Source organism: Psammomys obesus, unplaced genomic scaffold (assembly GCF_907164565.1).
Source record: "Psammomys obesus unplaced genomic scaffold, mPsaObe1.curated_primary_1811, whole genome shotgun sequence".
NCBI lineage: Eukaryota > Metazoa > Chordata > Mammalia > Rodentia > Muridae > Psammomys > Psammomys obesus.
The window spans coordinates 5,026,550-5,045,385 of record NW_026585690.1 but is presented as its reverse complement, the minus strand read 5'-3'; the positions used below and the strand labels follow the sequence as shown (position 1 = coordinate 5,045,385).

At 36.5% G+C, this 18,836-nt stretch overlaps 1 protein-coding gene across 1 annotated transcript; it reads right to left on the bottom strand.

Moving 5' to 3' along the window:
- Positions 1-2,701: 2,701 nt before the first annotated feature.
- Positions 2,702-18,425, bottom strand: LOC129668277 (sulfotransferase 1B1). Its single transcript, XM_055596217.1, has 7 exons — positions 18,094-18,425; positions 17,429-17,557; positions 13,072-13,169; positions 12,117-12,243; positions 10,646-10,740; positions 6,843-7,023; positions 2,702-5,171 (listed from the first exon to the last, which is right to left on the bottom strand). The coding sequence occupies exons 1-7, from the start codon at positions 18,239-18,241 to the stop codon at positions 5,059-5,061; spliced, it is 891 nt and encodes a 296-aa protein (XP_055452192.1). The 5' UTR covers positions 18,242-18,425; the 3' UTR covers positions 2,702-5,058.
- Between the last annotated feature and the right edge of the window lie 411 nt (positions 18,426-18,836).

Here is an 18,836-nt window from a genome sequence, read left to right as displayed (position 1 = left end):
AAGTTACTTAAAGTTTAATACTAATAAGGTACTTTTTATGCACGTACATGTATATGTGTGTGGTAAATGGGCACATATGTATGCATGTATTCAGAGGTGGTTTGTTCTGTATGTGCATGTGAAAGGTCAGATGTCTTTCTGAACTACTTTCTACATGAGTTTTTGAGACAAGGTCTGTATCACTAAATATGGAACTTACTATTTCAGTGAGAATGGCTGTTTAGCAAGGCTCGGCATCAGCCCTCTCAGTGCTGGGGTTTACAGGTGGGCATTATGTGTCCACTTCTTGTTTATACAGAGCTGAGAATCTGAACTGAGTTCTTCATACATGTGCAGCAGATACTCTATCCATTGAGACATTTCTTTCCAGACCTTAAAAAAGAATATTTCTTGATCTTATTAAGATGATAGACGTGTAAGTCACAAAATAAGGTATGTTTTAGTTAAGGTTACTGCTCCATCATGATCAAAAGTGACTTCTGAAGAAAAGAGTTTATTTGGAGATATATACTGAATCACAGTCCATTGAAGGAATCCAAGGGTGGAACTCAGTTCAGGCAGGGAATTGGAGACAGAAAATGACACAGAGGCCACATAAAGGGTGCTGCTTACTGGCTTGTTCCTATGGCTTGCTCAATACTATGATTCTATGCTTTTTTTCAAAGTACATGTGTCATTTCTCTTGATTTACACATGATTAAGGAAACTATGACTCCCCACCATATTACCTTCCTTTGCCATTTTTGCCAGTGATGATCCTGCAATCCTGGCCTTCAGCCTCAACTATAAAGTCAAACTGTCTTTGACTTCGAGCCATGCTGGAGGAACAGGACTCCCTGGAGGTCTGGTGACCTGCCAGGACACTGCAAGGATCCCTGCTATCAGCAGGTTGTCCTTGGCCTTTATCAGCAGAACTTAGGCTTCTTCACAGAGACTGAGAAGACTGTATAAGCCAGGAATCATACGAGGGGCACATGTCAGAGGAAGAAGGGAAGCTAAAAGACGCTAATCAGTAAATTAGTAAGCAAGTTGAAAATTAACTCGGGTTTACTTACTGTCCTTGAAATTGTCCTAATTTAGCTAAGATTTCTGTAATTATATAAATAAACCGCTGTGCAGGGGTGATTGCTGAAGGAAATTACAGCTGGCTTTATGGACCTAGGTGCCCATGTAGTTATAAAGTGGTGCGCATAATGAGAACATCATAATGCATTGAATATACTTCACATATCTACTAATTTAGCTACTTATGCTTTCCTGTTCACATTTCTTATATATTTTTATGGCAGAAAAACACTGCAATTCAGATGTACGCCTTAAAATAGGATCACAAAACAATGCATGGCAAACACCTTGGAGGCATAGTTTTCATGTACACTGGTCTCATCAGAAACTTACCTATTGTACAGTTAAAGGATTAATTTCTAGGGAAATAACAAAAGAAATCTTCAAAGAAGAACCCAATACATAGTAATTATCCTAGTTATTGGGTCACACAGAGAGCAGGCTGTACTGAAAACTTGCCCATTTGGTTTTTTTGAAACTCATTGCATACTTGGAAAGGACCCTGTGTTGAGCTTTGACTCGCCAAGCTCCTTTATCTTTTAAGTATATTAAAAAATTGGTTTCGGGTTTTGCCTGCTTTTCTCATTTTACGTTTTTGTGTTTGACCTATGGGGCAGTCATATGGAAAAGGGAAGTGGTATTAGGTAATACTGCCACTGAGCCACTTGAAGCGATTATATAAAACACAGAACGTGTGGCCTCATTCTAGAGTTTCTTAGTCAGAACCTCCAGGGGGAAAGATGAGAATTTCTTTTGCTTTGCAGAGCTTCTAAAATGCATAGCAGTTTGGGTCTGAAGGAATGGATATAGGAATGCAAAGTATAAGGCACTATTTCATTTCTTTATTCTTTTTATGTTTGCTATATTCCAACTTGAGAAAGAAGTTTCTCCATAAAATTTATGACAGATTGTGCATGAATAGAAAAGAACACTACAGAGGACAGTCAGTAGCTAATATACTTCATTGCAAAATTGCCTTGTTAAACTTTTGTTGAGGTAGTGCAAATTTCATCAGAGACATTCCTTTCTAATAAATAAGCTTTCATATCAACACTGTGAATTTGAATTAGCCTATACAAGTTTGAACAATGCTATTGTCATTGTCACTGTTACTTCAAACTCTGAACAAGCACAAAATGTGGGTGACATGTTGATGACATATGATACTGTTGATAAAGAAATATCAATCATAAATCTAATTATAGGTTATCAGGAAATTTCCCTGAAGCTAAAGAGATTTCATACTGACTTTAGCTTGGAACTTTTACATTGTCATCTGTGGCCCTCTTACTTTATTTTTGTAATGAATATATATATATATTAGGCACCATATATATTTGAATCTTTAAGTTACATTTCATGTAAAATTAATGTGGTATTTTTTTCTGTATGACAGTACGGGATGATCTATGATATAAACAATATAACAATAAAATTTGAGAAGTCCACCATTCTGGGTCTAGAGGATGGCTCAACAATTAATGGAGCTTGGTGCTCTTCCAGCGATTATTATTCTAACTACTCATGTAGGGTTATACAACTGCCTGTTATTCCAGCTCCAGGACATCTAACATCTTCTTCTGTTCTTTTTGTGTACCTGCACATATGTGGCATGAACAGAGAAACACAAATAAAATAAATCATTAAAAGATTTATTGTATGTCTTAATTTCAAATTAAAATATATTCTATTATCTAATTTCATAGTAATTATGAAATTATTTCCTTTTGTAAACCAATGAGGAAAGGTTGGGTTTCACAAGAGATGTGGCTATTTGTTATAGATACATTTGTTTCAAAATGAAAAAAAAAACAACATAGTCCCCACCTTAAAAAGAAAGAGAGATATGACTATTGCCCAAGAACACAGATCTAGGTTAGTCCAACAATCATGTTGACAATTATATGACATAATACTCAGCCTTCAAAACCTTCAAAGTATGAAACTTTATCAGGTAGGGTGAGGGACAGAGACAAGTCAGAAACAGATCTCATCACAGCAAGGCTGGGAGAAAGGGGACAGCTAGCAGACCCTTTGAAAGTCTACTCAGGCAAGGCTCATCTAGTTGTGATGAACTTTTAAAAATAAACAGCTCATGAAGTGCTTAATGAAACTTTCCATTGTTACTTTCTATCACTGTTTTTACATTATAGAAATTCAGTTGAAAAAAATAGAATAGAACTTTTGTGGAAATTAGTAAAACAACACAAAACAAAAGCATTGTAAATTAACTTAGTGGCAGTGTTTTAGATGCTAGAAAAAGATACAAAGATCATTGAAAAGTAAAGTCTACATTTTACTTTTTTCATTCTATACTTAAAATAGCCCCCAAATAGTTCAAGCTTACAAAGCTATCATTGTTGAAAAGAGTTTAATAAAATAATTAATTCCCAAAAAGGAAAGTAGAAATTATCTCATTGAACTAGTACTTCAGGCAATGCATTATAACACATAGTTTGATGTTTATTGTTTTTAAGTAACTTGATGCTCTATATGCCTGTCTGAGCTTAATATTTTTTCTTCAGAAGAGTAACCTAGAAAGTGGAATTATTTTTTATTTCCTCCAAATATTCTAAATTAACTTCTACAAGGTATTTCTAAGCATTAGTACACACGTTTCATAACTTCTATGAAACAGCTATCTCCCTAAACCAGAGATGTGTTTTCTAGGGAATTACACTTACACTGGAAAACTTTCTTTGCTGGGCTTGATCAGGGACCTGTTGTAGCTAAGACTCACTTGTAAAAATATGAATACTTCAACCGCTTCTCATCTCGACTGAGGTTGTGTGTAAAAGCACAAATATTTCAACCCTTCTCATCTCGACTGTGGTTGAGATTGTGTCTACAATGTAAATGGGACCTCCATCCCTTGAATAGGTAACAGAGAAATCCTGAATGCATCAACCAGCTTTAGTTTGCAGACAGGTTTGCATGCAATTTGACAGGTTGATGTGATCAACAGGCAGAGAACATTTTCACACAAGAAGTCATGCATAACCATGTCCAAGACAAATCTGGAATGAGAAACAAATAGTTTATGGAAACATCTATCCATGTGGCCCTTCTCTGTATCCCTTTCCTCTCTCTGGATAGAGGAGATGTGGTTCTCAGTCTAGAAACTCTCCCTTGGACGCTAGGTTGGATAGATTTCAGTTGCAGTGATAATTTCATCTTGTGAAATGAAAGCTCTATGGTTGAATCCTTATACACTCGGGCCCAAGTAAACTGATTAGCACACAACAGATGCTTCTGAGACATTCAAAACAATCAGTTGAGAAGACCCTCCATGAGGCCGGGTTGATTGTAGCCCCTGCATAGGATCTGAGAGATAAGCTCCCATTTCAAGGGGAGAGTTCTAAACAAAATAAAGTAATTCTTAAAATACAGAGAATATTTCCAAAACCTCAGCTTCTAGACCTGGGACATGAACTATGCTATGCAAGAAGAATCGTGACAAAGGATGAGTGCTGACTCACAACAGTAGGAAAACCTGGGAGGACAGTGCCCACGTCAGATACTCAGGAAATGGAAACCAGGACAAGTGAAGATAATGCAGTCCGTGTGCAAGCATGCAGACTGTTCCAACAGCAAAGGAACACAACTCCAAATACTGCTACATGGGAGACTGAGTGGGAAAGTACAGTCTTCTTTGAAATATGGTTCTCAAGAACATGAATGCAAGCTCCATGCCACAGAACAGGTTACAATCCGTGTTATCATAAACTCAGCCTGAGAATTTTCTTCAAGAATCACCAAACTATTCTTTATCAATTCAGTAGTCACCTAGCAATCTATGCAAGTGTCCTCTAAAATAAGATGATAAAGGACCTTGGCTCTAGATAATTTGGAATATTACTTGCTGAGCAATGTGTAGGACATATTTCATCAGTGTTTTGAAGGCACATTTATTTCCCCTTCACCATCCCATTTGACTTTCCAGTCAAGCTACTATTTCAAAAAATCATATATTCAAGTTGCAGTTTAAACACTCTAAATGTCTGTGCAGAACTTAAGTGATGTGTCAGACATTTCCTTCTTAAAGATGGCATCAAATTCTTCATTTTGGGCCACAGTGAAGTAATTTTTCCAGTCACCAACAACACCTAAAAGTAACAAGAACACATGAAAGAATAAACATTAATTGAATAGAAAAAAATAGTATGGACCAAGGGAAAGCCTGGATACTTAGGGAATGAATTTGAAAAACACTTTATTAGGATTCAAAGATAATTTGTAATATAAAAGAACACAAAAAAGTGTTACTAGTTTTATTCAAATTTGGAACAAGGGTGACTGATGTATATTCATTTATATTGGTACAAAATTGTCTGATAAACTTTTAAAAATAATCTCATGTTGAATAAATATGACTGTATAGATCGTCATTTAAAAACTAAATATCATTGATAAAAACAGGCTAATAACTAAGCACAGAATTCATATTTCAAAAGTTATCTTGAGAGATATAATGTTCTTATGTAATTTCTCAGGTAGTATACTATTTCATAGAAGAGATTTTTTTCCACACAGTCCTGTAATTATACCTCAATGTTCAACAGTAACAGCACATTTGAAGGCACAGATGAGTGGGCACCAGATGAGTTTAATTTCCTGAAATTTATAAATGAATATTCTTTGATCATTGGAAGACACTTGTCCCTAATTCACAAGATTTCTACATTATTTGTGCCTTAAATGAGAATAACAATAAAGCCAAACATATAAAACACCTGTGCCATCTTAAGAAAAACATCTGACTTGGAATGTTTGAAGAAACAACGTAGTCACAAGGAGCCTATAAGAGTGCATCTATTTCCCACTTAAGTGGGAAACAGTAAGATCTGGAGAGGACAGGAACTCCACAAGGAGAGCAACAGAACCAGAACATTTGAACACAGGAGTCTTTCCAGAGACTCATACTCCAACCAAGTACCAGGCATGGAGATAACCTAGAACCCCTGCACAGATGTAGCCCATGGCAGTTCAGTGTCCAAGTGGGCTCCATAGTAATGGGAAGAGGGACTGCCTCTGACATAAACTGATTGGCCTGCTCTTTGATCACCTCCCCCTGAAAGGGGAGCAGCCTTACCAGGCCACAGAAGATGACAATGCATCCACTCTGATGAGATCTGATAGACTAAGATCAGAAGGAAAGAGAGGGGACCTCCCCAATCAGGGGACTTGGAGAGGGGCATGTGTGAAGAAGGGAAGGGAAGGTGAGATTATGTGGGAGAAGATAGGGGCTTATGGGGGGATACAAAGTGAATAAAGTGTAACTAATAAAATCTATTTTTGAGAGGAACTCAATGGCAGGCTCTTTGACCTCCCTACCCCACAAAGGAGAAGCAGTCCTGATAGGCCACAGCGGAGGACTTTGCAGCCAGTCCTGAACACACCTGATAAAACATGCTCAGATGAAAGGGGAGGAGGTCCTCCCCAATCAGTGGATTTGGAAAGGGGCAGGGAGGAGATGAGGGAGGGAGGGTAGGATTGGGAGAGAATAAAGGAGTGGGAACAGGATACAGCTAGGATACAGAGTTAATGAAATGTAACTAATAATAACAAAAATAAATTTAAATTTAAAAAAAGATTTCACTTTTGAGACAAAAGAAAAAGTTAAAAATGAATGAATCTAATAAAGCAACGGTTGACTGAGTGTTTTTAGTTTTCATTGATTCCTTATGAAGAACTGAAGCTTTAAAAAGTTAAATAAAAGATAGACCTGGTTTTTTGTAAGAAACTAAAGGCAGGAATTACACTCAGAAAAATTATACCTTTTCTCATGAAAGGAGACTTGCTGTGATCCATCACGGCTGTGGACAGATGGGTGTAATTGACCAGGGGGTTGTCCTTCATCATTTCAAAAGAGGTGTGGTGGATAATCCTGTCCAAGATCTCTTCATCCAGAGTCTTGCCTAGGAAGCTGGCGATCTTCTTTATTTCTTCCTTTGGGTTCTGTCAGTGAGTTAAACCATAAATGCAAGGAAATGGCAAACGTGTAAACCACTCATGTAATTTACAAAATGAGTCAGATTTTATAATTACGTTCTTCTGGTTTAGTTTAGAGATACAAACCTCAGCAGCGAGGTGGCCGAAGGAAGAAAGATTACAAATTCAAGGTCTGCTGTGCTGCACTGAAAGACTCTAGTTCAACAAAGAAAAGAATGAGCTGGGGAGACAGCTCAGTGAAGAGCACTCACTCTCCTCCAGAGGACCTAAGCATGGTCCCCAGTCTCCTCACAGGGTAGCTCATAACCTCCCTTAACTCCAGCTTCCAGGGACCAGGCTGGATCCACTGGCCTTTGACAGCCCATTCACTCTTGTGCACAGACAGACACACTCGGGGAGGGCTGATGTGGGAGGAGGGGGCTCCCCTTTTCTTGGGAGAAACAAAGAGGGGAAGGGGATGAAAAGGGAGGGGGAAGAGAGGAGAGAGGGGTACCCTTGGGATGTAAAGTAAATAAACTTAAATAAAATAAAATTGTATTAAAATGAATTGGGAAAAATGATAACATTTTAGGATATCTTGGTGAAGAAGTTGAACTATACTTATATTAACTGGGAAAACAACAACTTTTAAAAACACATTATTAGCTGTATGTGTGCCTATATACACACATGTATGTATTGGCAAGGGATTTCCTTTAAGGGAAGTTTTGGTAATATTTCCAGGATGTGTAGAAAAAAGCAGTCTCAGACAGATTATCATGAAAGAAGAGCTCATTGAATCTTCCTCTGCAACATATCCTCAAGAAACAAGACCCAAACTATATGCATACATACATACATACATACCTATATATACAAAATATATTCATACATTACATATTAACTTAGATATTTAGAGTGTTTACTCTTGGTATGTACTCTACTCCTTCTTACTATTCTTATATTATATTTTTTATAAAACATTGTCTAAAAGTGACTATATGACAACGAGCAAAACACTTTCTAATAAAAATAATGTATTTAACAGATTTCAAGGAGATTAACAAATGTTTGGATATTCCAGCTGGTTGAGATGGTCCAGGAATTGACCAGTATATGTCCCTCTGAATAAATAACATCAACTTAATGAGGACAGAAGTTCTTCCAAGGATAATATAGGACATCATTCAGAATGAGTTATTTGGATTCTCTTTTAGGCTACAAACTAACTACAATATGAAAATAGTGGAAATTTCAGATTACTAGAGGTAAAATATGAGAAATTCCCCAGGGTTTCCTGTAAGTACATTCACCATACACAAGGGCTTACTGCCGCCACTAATATTTGGGCTCCTACATTCAATCAATTGTGCAAATAATCACATTTATCAAAGGTTCTTTTTATATATGACTACTGAGCCACAGTCTCTAAGGGGAAAACCATATTCAGTACTATAAGTTTAGTTTCAAAATTGACAGTATTTTTGTTTCCATCATGGATTTGAGAATTGAAAGGTGTTCTGAATTGTATATCTGGACCTTTTCAAACAAAGAAACATGTCTGTGAATTTTAAATGGTGATTGAGAATAGAAAGGATTGTCCACTTTTGGTAGAAAAGTCTAGCATAGTGGCAAAGAACATTGCAGTAATATTGAACAAACTTACCACACAGAGACTAGGTAAATTGAAAAAAAAACAAAATTGATACAATGAAAAAGTTCAAGAGAAACATTTGAAAGATACAAAAGACAAAGCATATGACTCAACCCAAAGTCTAGAATGCATGAAGGATAGACTCTAATTATAGTAGTCTTACAATCTAACTGAAATGTTGGAAAACTAAAAAGAAAAATAAAGTCAACATCGAAAGAAGAAAATAAAAGTTGTAAAGTGTGACATGATTGAGAACAAAACAAATTAAGTGTGCTTTTGAACACGTTAAATTAATTCCAACATGAGTTTGCAATTCAATTTAGAAAGTTATGAATATACATATACATGTGGGAATTACTCACAAATAAATATTTGTGGAAAACCTTAATAAAGGAGTGAAGGTCGAACTATAGCAAGCAATTAAAAAGGAAAGCAGTCAGTGGGTGGATATACAGATACTAAGTGCAAAATTGTAAGTGTGATATCCTGGTAAGTCTAGGAGAGAATTTATGGGTGAAACAATAGTTGAAAATCACATACTCACTAAAAGAAGAAAGAAACAAATATAGATAAATGATTTCAACATTGCAAAGTGATTACTGATCTGATAGACTTGCAGATAAGAGATATGAGTAATAAGAAAATAGTTATTACAATTAGGACTAGCGCTTCCTCAAAATCCAGCTATACCACTCCTAGGCATATATCCAAAAGATGCTCAAGTACACAACAAGAACATTTGCTCGACCATGTTTGTACAGCTTTATTTGTAATAGCCAGAAGCTGGAAACAACCCAGATGTCCCTCAACTGAAGAATGGATGCAGAAACTGTGGTACATCTACACAATGGAATATTACTCAGCAATAAAATAACAAGTAAAAAAAAAGGAAATTTGCAGGTAAATGGTGAGAACTGAAAAAGATCATCCTGAGTGAGATATCCCAGAAGCAGAAAGACAAACATGGTATATACTCACTCATAAGTGGATATTAGACATATAATATAGGATAAACCTACTGAAATATGTACACCTAAAAAGACTAACAAGGGGGAGGACTTTGGCTAAAGTACTCAATCCCCATTCAGAAAGACAAAGAGGATGGATATCAGAAGAAGGAGAAAACAGGGAACAGGACAAGTGCCTGTCATAGAGGGCCTCTGAAAGGCTCTATCCTGCAGGGTATCAAAGCGATGCTGAGGCTTATGGCCAACCTTTGGGCAGAGCACAGGGAATCTTATGAAAAATGTGGAAAATAGTAAGACTTAGAGAGGACAGGAGCTCCACAAGGAGAGCAACAGAGTAAAAAAAATCTGGGCACAGGGGTCTTTTCTGAGACTGATACTAAACCAAAAACCATTGATGGAGATAACCTAGAACCCCTGCACAGATGTAGCCCATGGCAGTTCAGTGTCCAAGTGGGTTCCATAGTAATGGGAAGAGGGACTGTCTCTGAGGTGAACTGATTGGCCTGCTCTTTGATCACCTCCCCTTGAGGGGGGAGCAGCATTACCAGGACATAGAGTAAGAATGAAGACAGTCCTGATGAGACCTGATAGAATAGGATTAGAAGGAAGGGGAGGAAGACTGCTCCTATCAGTGGATTGGGGGATGGGTGTGTGTGGAAAAGGGGGAGAGAGGGTGGGCTTGGGAGGGGAGGAGGGAGGGAGATACAGGGGGTGGACTTGGAAAAGGGCAGGGAGGAGACCAGGGAGGGAGTGTGGGGTTGGGGAGGGAATGAGGGAGCCGGATACAGCTGGGACACAGAGTTAACAAAATGTAACTAAAAAGAAAAATAAAATTAAAAAAAAAGGCAAAATAAAAATAAAATAAAATAAAATAAAACAAACAAAGTGAATAAACTATAATTAATAAAGAGAAAAAAGAAAACAGCTATTGCATTTTGGACTCCAAATTTAACTTGAAAACTACAATTTAATTATTTTCCTATGACACAGTATGCACAATTTTTGAAATAAATATCTAATATGTTACCTGTTTCATATCTTCGTAATACAAAAACAGTAATGGATACCCTTTCTTCTTTTCCCACCAAGTCTTAACATGATTGAACCATGAACCATAGGGCACTAAAACAGGAAAAAATAGTACCTTTAAAAGTGTTCATCAGATCAAAATAATTTTAAGGATAAGTCAGTTACAAAGACATTTTGTGGGATACAGATATCAAAGAAGCTAAAAATATATGATCAATTTTCAAAAAGTTAAAATTAGTCACTTATAGATGTACAATCACCTTTTTTTTTGGGGGGGGGAGGCGTTAAGACATGGTAGCCCTGGCTGTCCTAGATTCACTTTGTAGCCAGGCTGGCCTTGAACTCACAGAGATCCAGCTGCCTCTGATTCCCTGAGTGCTGGGATTATAGTTGTGAGCATATAATTAACTTTTAAAGCATAAATTACAAAGGGAGCATTTCAGGTAAGAGTTGATTGGCTGCCATTGAGTTATGCTAAAGCCCACGGAAGATTTCTTACATAACAGAGTAGCAAGTGTGAATCTAAATATTTAAGATACAACATGTATAACAGATCTAATGATGAACAAAAACTGAGGATGGGGAAGCAATTCCTGAATGTGTTGAACTTAAACATTCTGACTTAAAAAAAATTAAAGAAAATAAATTATTTAAATTTAATAAGATTTTATTCTATTTCACGTTTAAACTTAAATTTAATTTCTGATAGGGCATTTCACATCTCTACAGGAATATGGTGACATCATGATACACATGGACACAGTATTTTGTTCTACTAACAGCCATTAGCTATACTCCTTGTAGATGAATATATTTGGCAACTGACAGTTGTGTTATCCTTAATCAAAACATTTCTATCTTTAATTCTCGAAAATAAGGTAGCTCTGGATGATGGGCACTTCACGTACGCTGCAGCTTGAAAGTGATCACGTGGAAGTCATCAGAAATGCCAACTTGAGCGTGTTTTCTTGAGACCCCAGGAGTCCTACACACTAGTGCCAGCAAGTTCCTCTGGACTAGTACTTGGGTACTCATCAGTCTTACAGATGCATTGCCCTATGGGTCACTATGTTGTTTTTGTTTTTGTTTTTGTTTTTTTTTTAACTTCTGTAGCTCCACATTCTCATAGACCAGTACTGGCATGGACACTGGTTGTGCATCCTTGGGCTGCTGCTACCCTGCAGAAGCATAATTAAGTGTGTGCTGACTGGGAACAGCTCCTGCTTTGCTTGGTATGCCAAAGGCCCCTGAGCAGTATAGAATATGGGCAGATTTTTTTTTTTTTTTTTTTTTTTTTTTTGCTTATATCACATTTTGCTTATGTCACATTAAGGAATAAAAAAAAAATGGAGCTGATGCTCAAAAAGTCACTTCTCTTTCAAATTCAGAACACCTACAGGAGTCACACCCTGACCCTGTGGATGGTAAATAAAAGCTAGTTAGCATTTTTAAGTTAATGGCCTACCTACCATTTCCAGCTAGGAATTTCTGCAGATACTCTTTCCAGGTGCCAGGAAGAGGGTGTAAGTTATTCATTAAATCAAAATGATAATAGGAAACAGAAACATCTTTGGCATTTCGAGCCATATAAATCATCTACATGAGAGAAGAAGAAAAGCAAAGGATGGTGCATTAAAAATAAAGAAAAATATTTATTTATAAGTAAATAATATAGCAGAGAAATCTTACTTCTAGAAGATATGGATCATAATATTTCTCTGAAGGAAACAAAATTTTAGACCAATAAATTATGGAATTTGGCTCATCTAAATCTTTAAGTCTTTTTAAATTCTAATAAAATATATATTTCACTTTTTAGTTTAGTATAACTTTTGAGTTATAGAAAATATAAGTTTAACATAAAAATGTATCAACATGACAAAGCCTATTACCATAAAGCATAAAGAAATGAAAGAAACAGTTAAGAACAAAACATCAGACCCACAAAATAGCTGTAACATTGATCAGAAATACTCAAGGCCTTCATATGGAGAACCAGATGTTTCTGACTAAGCAGAGAGTAAATATATTTTATCCATTTTAAAAATTTTATTACAATGTATTTACTTTGTATCCTGGCTGTAGCACCCTCCAAGGGTGCAAACTCCTATTATTGTAGAATTTTAGGAGCTGTGGAAGGAAGAATAAAAGGATAATAGCAATATCAAGATTTGCCTGGAATATATAGTGATACCCTGTTTCAAACCAACCAACAAAACAAAGCCAGAAGGAGAGGAGGGGAAAGGAGATAAGGGAAAGACCAGAAGAGGTGAGGAGGGAAAAGAAGAGGGAAGAGTAGAAAACTAAGCACTTACTTGTATAGTTTTCTGTGTCACAAAGCCTGCTACTCTTTCTCACAATAAGAATAGATAAATGGACAGATAAACAGATAAATGCAAGCTAGGCCTGAATCCCACAACATACCTTGCAGTTGTTCTCCCAGAAGGATTTTGGGAGTAGATCAATTGGTAGATGTGTCTTTATAATCCGAGGTGATGGAGTCGTTTTTAAGAGTTCAACGCCTGCAGATTTCAGTTCAGAACATAGATCAGAATATCAAAGAAGCTCAGATTTCTTCATCTTTCCCATGAATGTTTGTAAATGCTATTTTAGTGTGTGTGTGTGTGTGTGTGTGTGTGTGTGTGTGTGTAGGTGTCATTTATCTGTCATAGAACTCTTGTGGAAGACAGGACAACATTCAAGAGTCCATCCTTTCCTTGCACTGAGACTTCTAGATCCTTCTACCTATGCAACAATAACTTTTTCCTGCTAAGTTCGCTCACTGTCCTCCAACCATTCTTTCATTTTTGAGCAATATTAAATGGGGATGAATTCTAAATCAGCTACAGGTATTTTTTTTTTATTCCAGGCACTCATATCAGGAGACAGGTAACACTGTAGGTTTGGCATTTACCTCACTTTGTTAACATTTCTACTATCATTTTACACATTGTGAAATATTTTTAAACTACTTTCTTAAGAGTCTTAAGTTTCATTTTCTTATTCCCAAAATGAGGAATAAAAACACTACTTTAGTAACTTGGAATTTTATCACACTATTTTTCTCAGATCTTTTCCTACAAATCTTAAAGTCCTATGTATATTTTCTTTTCAATATCACTTAGATCTACTCTTATCTTTGAACCGTCTCCTAATAGAGCATACCCTTGCTATTTTTTGGCATAGGAAATATATTTCTCAAAAAACTTACATCAGATTAATCACCTCCAGACAATCACTTGTTTTAACTGTTTTTAATTTATAATATAACTTCTAGTCCCAGTGTTCTACAAAACACTTACTTGTATGTAATACTGCATGTACTTTCTCATCATGACACAATCTTTTAACCCTAATGCTCTAGAGGTTAGGGCATGAGGATCTTAAATTCAAAACCAGCTTAGACTGCTTAGAGATGTTTATGCCAGCCTTTGTGGGAAGCTTTCCACAAAACAGAAATGGGAGTAGGAGGAAGGGCGGGATCGGGAGGAGATTATGGAGGGGGCCACAGAAGGATACAAATTGAATAAGTTGTAATAAATGAAAACAAAAAAATTTAAGAAAGAAAAAAAATCAGAAATGTTTTCACTTCCTGTGTTCCCATACTTATTGCCTATGCCTGCTCAATAATATACATTCATTAGAATGGAAACTCTCTAAGAACAGGAATGTTATTTATGTTATTTACCAGTGAATATCTTGTTGGCCGGACTCCATGATCCACAGGAACTATTAAACAAAGTCCTTTTATAACAATAGAAATATGGTCTTAAAAATCAAATAAAAATCTAAGATGACCAGTTAAATTTGAGTTTTAGGTAAATAACAGATATTTTTCATTTGTGTCTCCTATAAATTTTAGGAGATAAATTTATACTAAATTAAATGATTTGTAGTCTGAATATTTAAATGTAGATGGAAGTTAGATGTCCTGGATTTTATCTAAAGATATTAATTACAAAATTCCACCATGGATCTCATGTCTCCAAATTAGAAGCTACAGCCTTGTTACTCTGTACTGAAATGTACTCTCAAATGAAAAGTGTAATCTATAGGCACCAGCTTCCCTCTGTTAATTTCAGACTGTCTTTCCCATGCCTATTCTCCTTTGTCCCTGCCTCAACTTTCATAAAAGCTTTCTCATTATCCTCTCTCATAGTCATTTTTCCAAGTAGGGTGGTTTAAATGAGCCCTTTATATCATGATTATAACTGCTAGTAGTATATGAAAACATCCTAGGTACTAACACTTAGTCTGTAGAGTAAATCTAAGTACATCTCTTGGTTAAACTTCAACTGATCAATGGCAATCTACTCCACCTTACCCGCACCTTCACCAGTAATCCCAGACTCCTCTGTCTACATTATTTGGTTTGTTTTTTATTTCATTTTATATTTTTCTGTGGTGTTAAAGCTATTGTTAATTTCCAATCTTTTATCTTTCCCTTGTATTTTAGAAAGCAGCTAAGGATCAACAGAGCCCTGCCTCAGGAAGTTACAAACCTTCTTGCTATGAGCCATCTCTGGTGCAGGAGAGGATTCACGTTCTGCTGTTTAAATTGAAGAGTGGGAAGGGTCATTCCCACTCTTATGGGAGTATCTTGTGTTCTATATCTAGCTTCACTTCAAATGACCTTCCACACTTGCCTATAAGACCATGCTTTCCATTCCTTCTTAGCTTGATGATTTTCTGCTAGCTCCTCTTCATGATGGTAGTTTTTAATGAATAACCATCATATTTTGATACTGTATTACAATTTGTGGGTCAACAGTCTCTCCACCAAGGGACATTTATGCTGTTTATCTTTCAACTGATTATTTAAAATATTCAATACCTGAAGTCTAACATTTCATACAGAATTATTAATAATCTTACCCAGATACATCCTTCCCTAGTTTCCAAATAAAGACCTGGCTTCATAGAATATTTGGTTGACCTAAATAAAACTGGACTCAACTTTCATTCATTTTTCTCACATTTCTTAGGTAATCTGTCTGTCAGTCAATCCAAGTATAGCTCTAACAACCCAAAAACTGCTACTTATTGACTCGCACTTCCCTAAAGCCGTTCAATCTCTTCCCTACCATGTTTAGAATAAAATTAAAGAAACTTCTAAGCATTTCACACCTTATTTAATCCATCACTGTACGGCTTTAAAATTGCTTCACATCCTACTCTAACCCCTTTCTTCACTGTTATTTTAGTCCATATATCACCCTAAAGATTTTTATACATCAATCTGTTAACACTTGGATGCCTCATGTGTCAAAATACATGTATAATTCTGGGCCTTTAATTAGGTGTAGCTAGAAATGGACAAGCGATGGATGTAAGGCAACTTTCTTATGATTACATCTCATACTGTCTTAGCCTTTGGCTTTGTAAGATTAGTAGAACTGATATAAGTTATTTGCTTTCTTTACTTTTTATATTATTATATTTTTATATTAATTATATTGTTTAGCTTCTTATATATTATATATTTATTTACTTTGTTTCTCAGCTATAGCCCCCTCCTTCATTCCCTTCAAATCCCACCATCCTTCCCTCATCTCCTTCCTGCCCTTCTCTAAGTCCATTGAGAGGGAGGTCCTTCTCCCCTTCCATGTGACCCTAGTTTATCAGGTCTCATCAGGACTGGCTGCAATGTCCTCCTCTGTGACCTAGCAAGGCTGCTCTTCCCTCAGGGTGGGGAAGGTCAAAGAGCCCACCACTTGAGTCATGTCAGAGACAGTCTCTGTTCCCCTTCCTAGGGAAATTCACTTGGATGGTGAGCTGCCATGGGCTACCTCTGACCAGGGGTTCTAGGTTATATCCATGCCTGGTCCTTGGTTAGAGAATCAGCCTCAGAAAAGACCCCTGTGCCCAGATATATTTGGTACTTGTGGAGCTCCTATCTTCTCCAGGTCATACTAACTCCCCCTTTTTTCATATGATTCTGTACACTCTGCCCCAAGTTTGGTTCTGAGTCTCAGTATCTGCTTTGATACACTGCTAGGTAGAGTCTTTCAGAGGCCCTGTATGGTAGACTTCTGTCTTGTTTCTTGTTTTCTCCTATTTACAATGTCTATCCCATTTTTCTTTCTAAGTGAGGGTTGATCATTTTATCCCGGGTCCTTCTTCTTGTTTAGCTTCTTTAGGTGTACAGATTTTGGTATGTTTATCCTATCTTATAGGTCTAGTATCCACTTACAAGTGAGTATATACTGTGTGTCTTTCTCCTCCTGGGATACCTCACCGAGGATGATCTTTTCTAGATCCCACCATTTGCCTGCAAATTTCATGAATTCCTTGTTTTTAATTGCTGAGTAGTATTCCATTGCGTAAATGGAATCCATTCCTGTATCCATTACTCCAGAGGGACATCTGGGTTGTTTCCAGATGCTAGTTATTACAAATAAAGCTGCTTTGAACATGGTTGAGCAAATGTCCTTGTTGTATACTTGAGCATATTTTGGATATATGCCTAGGACTGGTATAGCTGGATCTTAAGGAAGCACTATTCCTAATTGTCTGAGAAAGCACCAGATTGATTTCTAAAGTATTTGTACAGTTGATTTGCTTTCTAATGTTATAGTGTTTCTGTATATTCCCTGATGAGAGAATGCATATTTTACTAATAATTTTATAACTAACTCAACTCAGTGAGTTAGTTTTTAATTTATAATTATGCACACATTTTTGCTCTGTTTCTCTTTTTTCTTAGGTGTAATTATAAACAGGAATATGTTAGGTGAAAATAGTCTTGCAAAATTACAATTTGCAAGAGATTTAAGTTTACCTGATATACTTTGTCCAGGGACACTCAGTTCCAACATTGGAACCTTAGAAGTAATAACATCTCGCTTACATTTTTCAACATTTCCATCATTTAGAACCATGTCTACAATTTCACTAAGCCAAGTAGTACCTGTAACAAAAGCCAGCATTTAAAAAAGCAATGAGCAGCTTGTTTTAATGGTTTGTTTTTATTTACTGACTTATTCTTTGAGAAGCTCACACATGTAAACATGACACATTTTTTCATGATTTTTTAAATAAATAGATGCTTTTAAGATTACAATATAATAACATCATGTGTCCCTTTCCTCTCCCCCCTCTGAACTTTAACAGGTGCCCCACCCCATGCCAGCACTGGAGATTGGATTCATCTCAATTTTTTGGGCACCCACAGCACATGTCGCCCACATACAAACAAATACCATCATATGCATGAATAAAAAAATTTATACAAGCCAGGTGCAGTTGGATTGGGGGAGTGGCTTGGGAAGAGAAAAGGGAGACAGACTGGGATAGGGAGAGGAAGAGGAAGAGGGCTGCAGCTGGGATACAAAGTGAATAAACAGTAATTAATAAAAAAAATAAATTTAAAAATAAATAAAATAAAATCTTGAGTCAAAAAAAAAAGGTAAGGTTAGACTTCATTATTTGGGATGCAGTATTTACCTGATTTTGGGTAAGTAGTTATCACAAGGTCATCTGGTTTGCTCTGGAACTCCTCAATCCTTTCCCAATTGAGTGCAAAAGCATAGACCATGGGATAGCCATGAATCATCGTCAGATCTTTTCTCCGAACATCTTCTGGGGTGCTCATTTTTTTTTGTAGCAGACTCTACAGACGCTGAATAGACTATGGAGAAAGAGCCTATTAAACTGTGGAGAAATAGAAGGAGCAGAACGAGTAATAGTCAGAATCTCTGTGAGAAATATTAAGCTTCAGACACCAGAGTACAGTACTTTGTAAAGAGTAAAGTGTAAAGCACAGAGTAAAGTGACCTTTGATTTTATCACAGAGTATACTGAAACACAAAGGCTGTCCTGTGGGAGTAACAGTACAGACTGGCCAGGGCCGCCTTTGGCTTTCTGACAAAAGAACAAAGGTCTTCAACAGAAGTTTTTAAAAGGAAGTGGCAATGTATCTGGGGAATTAAGTAGCTTTTCAGAAAAAATATGCTAAAAATTCTCCATTGACAGTAAAATATCAGCACCTTAGTTGTACCTCATTGTTCTTTAGGGCTAGTCTTCTGACATTCTGACTTTTAAAGTGAAAGTACTGCACTCAGTTTGCCTTCTTGTCAAAACTCTTAAGGAAATGACTCAAGATGCCCCCAACTGTGGTTATTTCTATGTTTATGTGTTAATATGCCCACACATGCAAATATTGACTTCAGCTACATTGAGCATCTTGG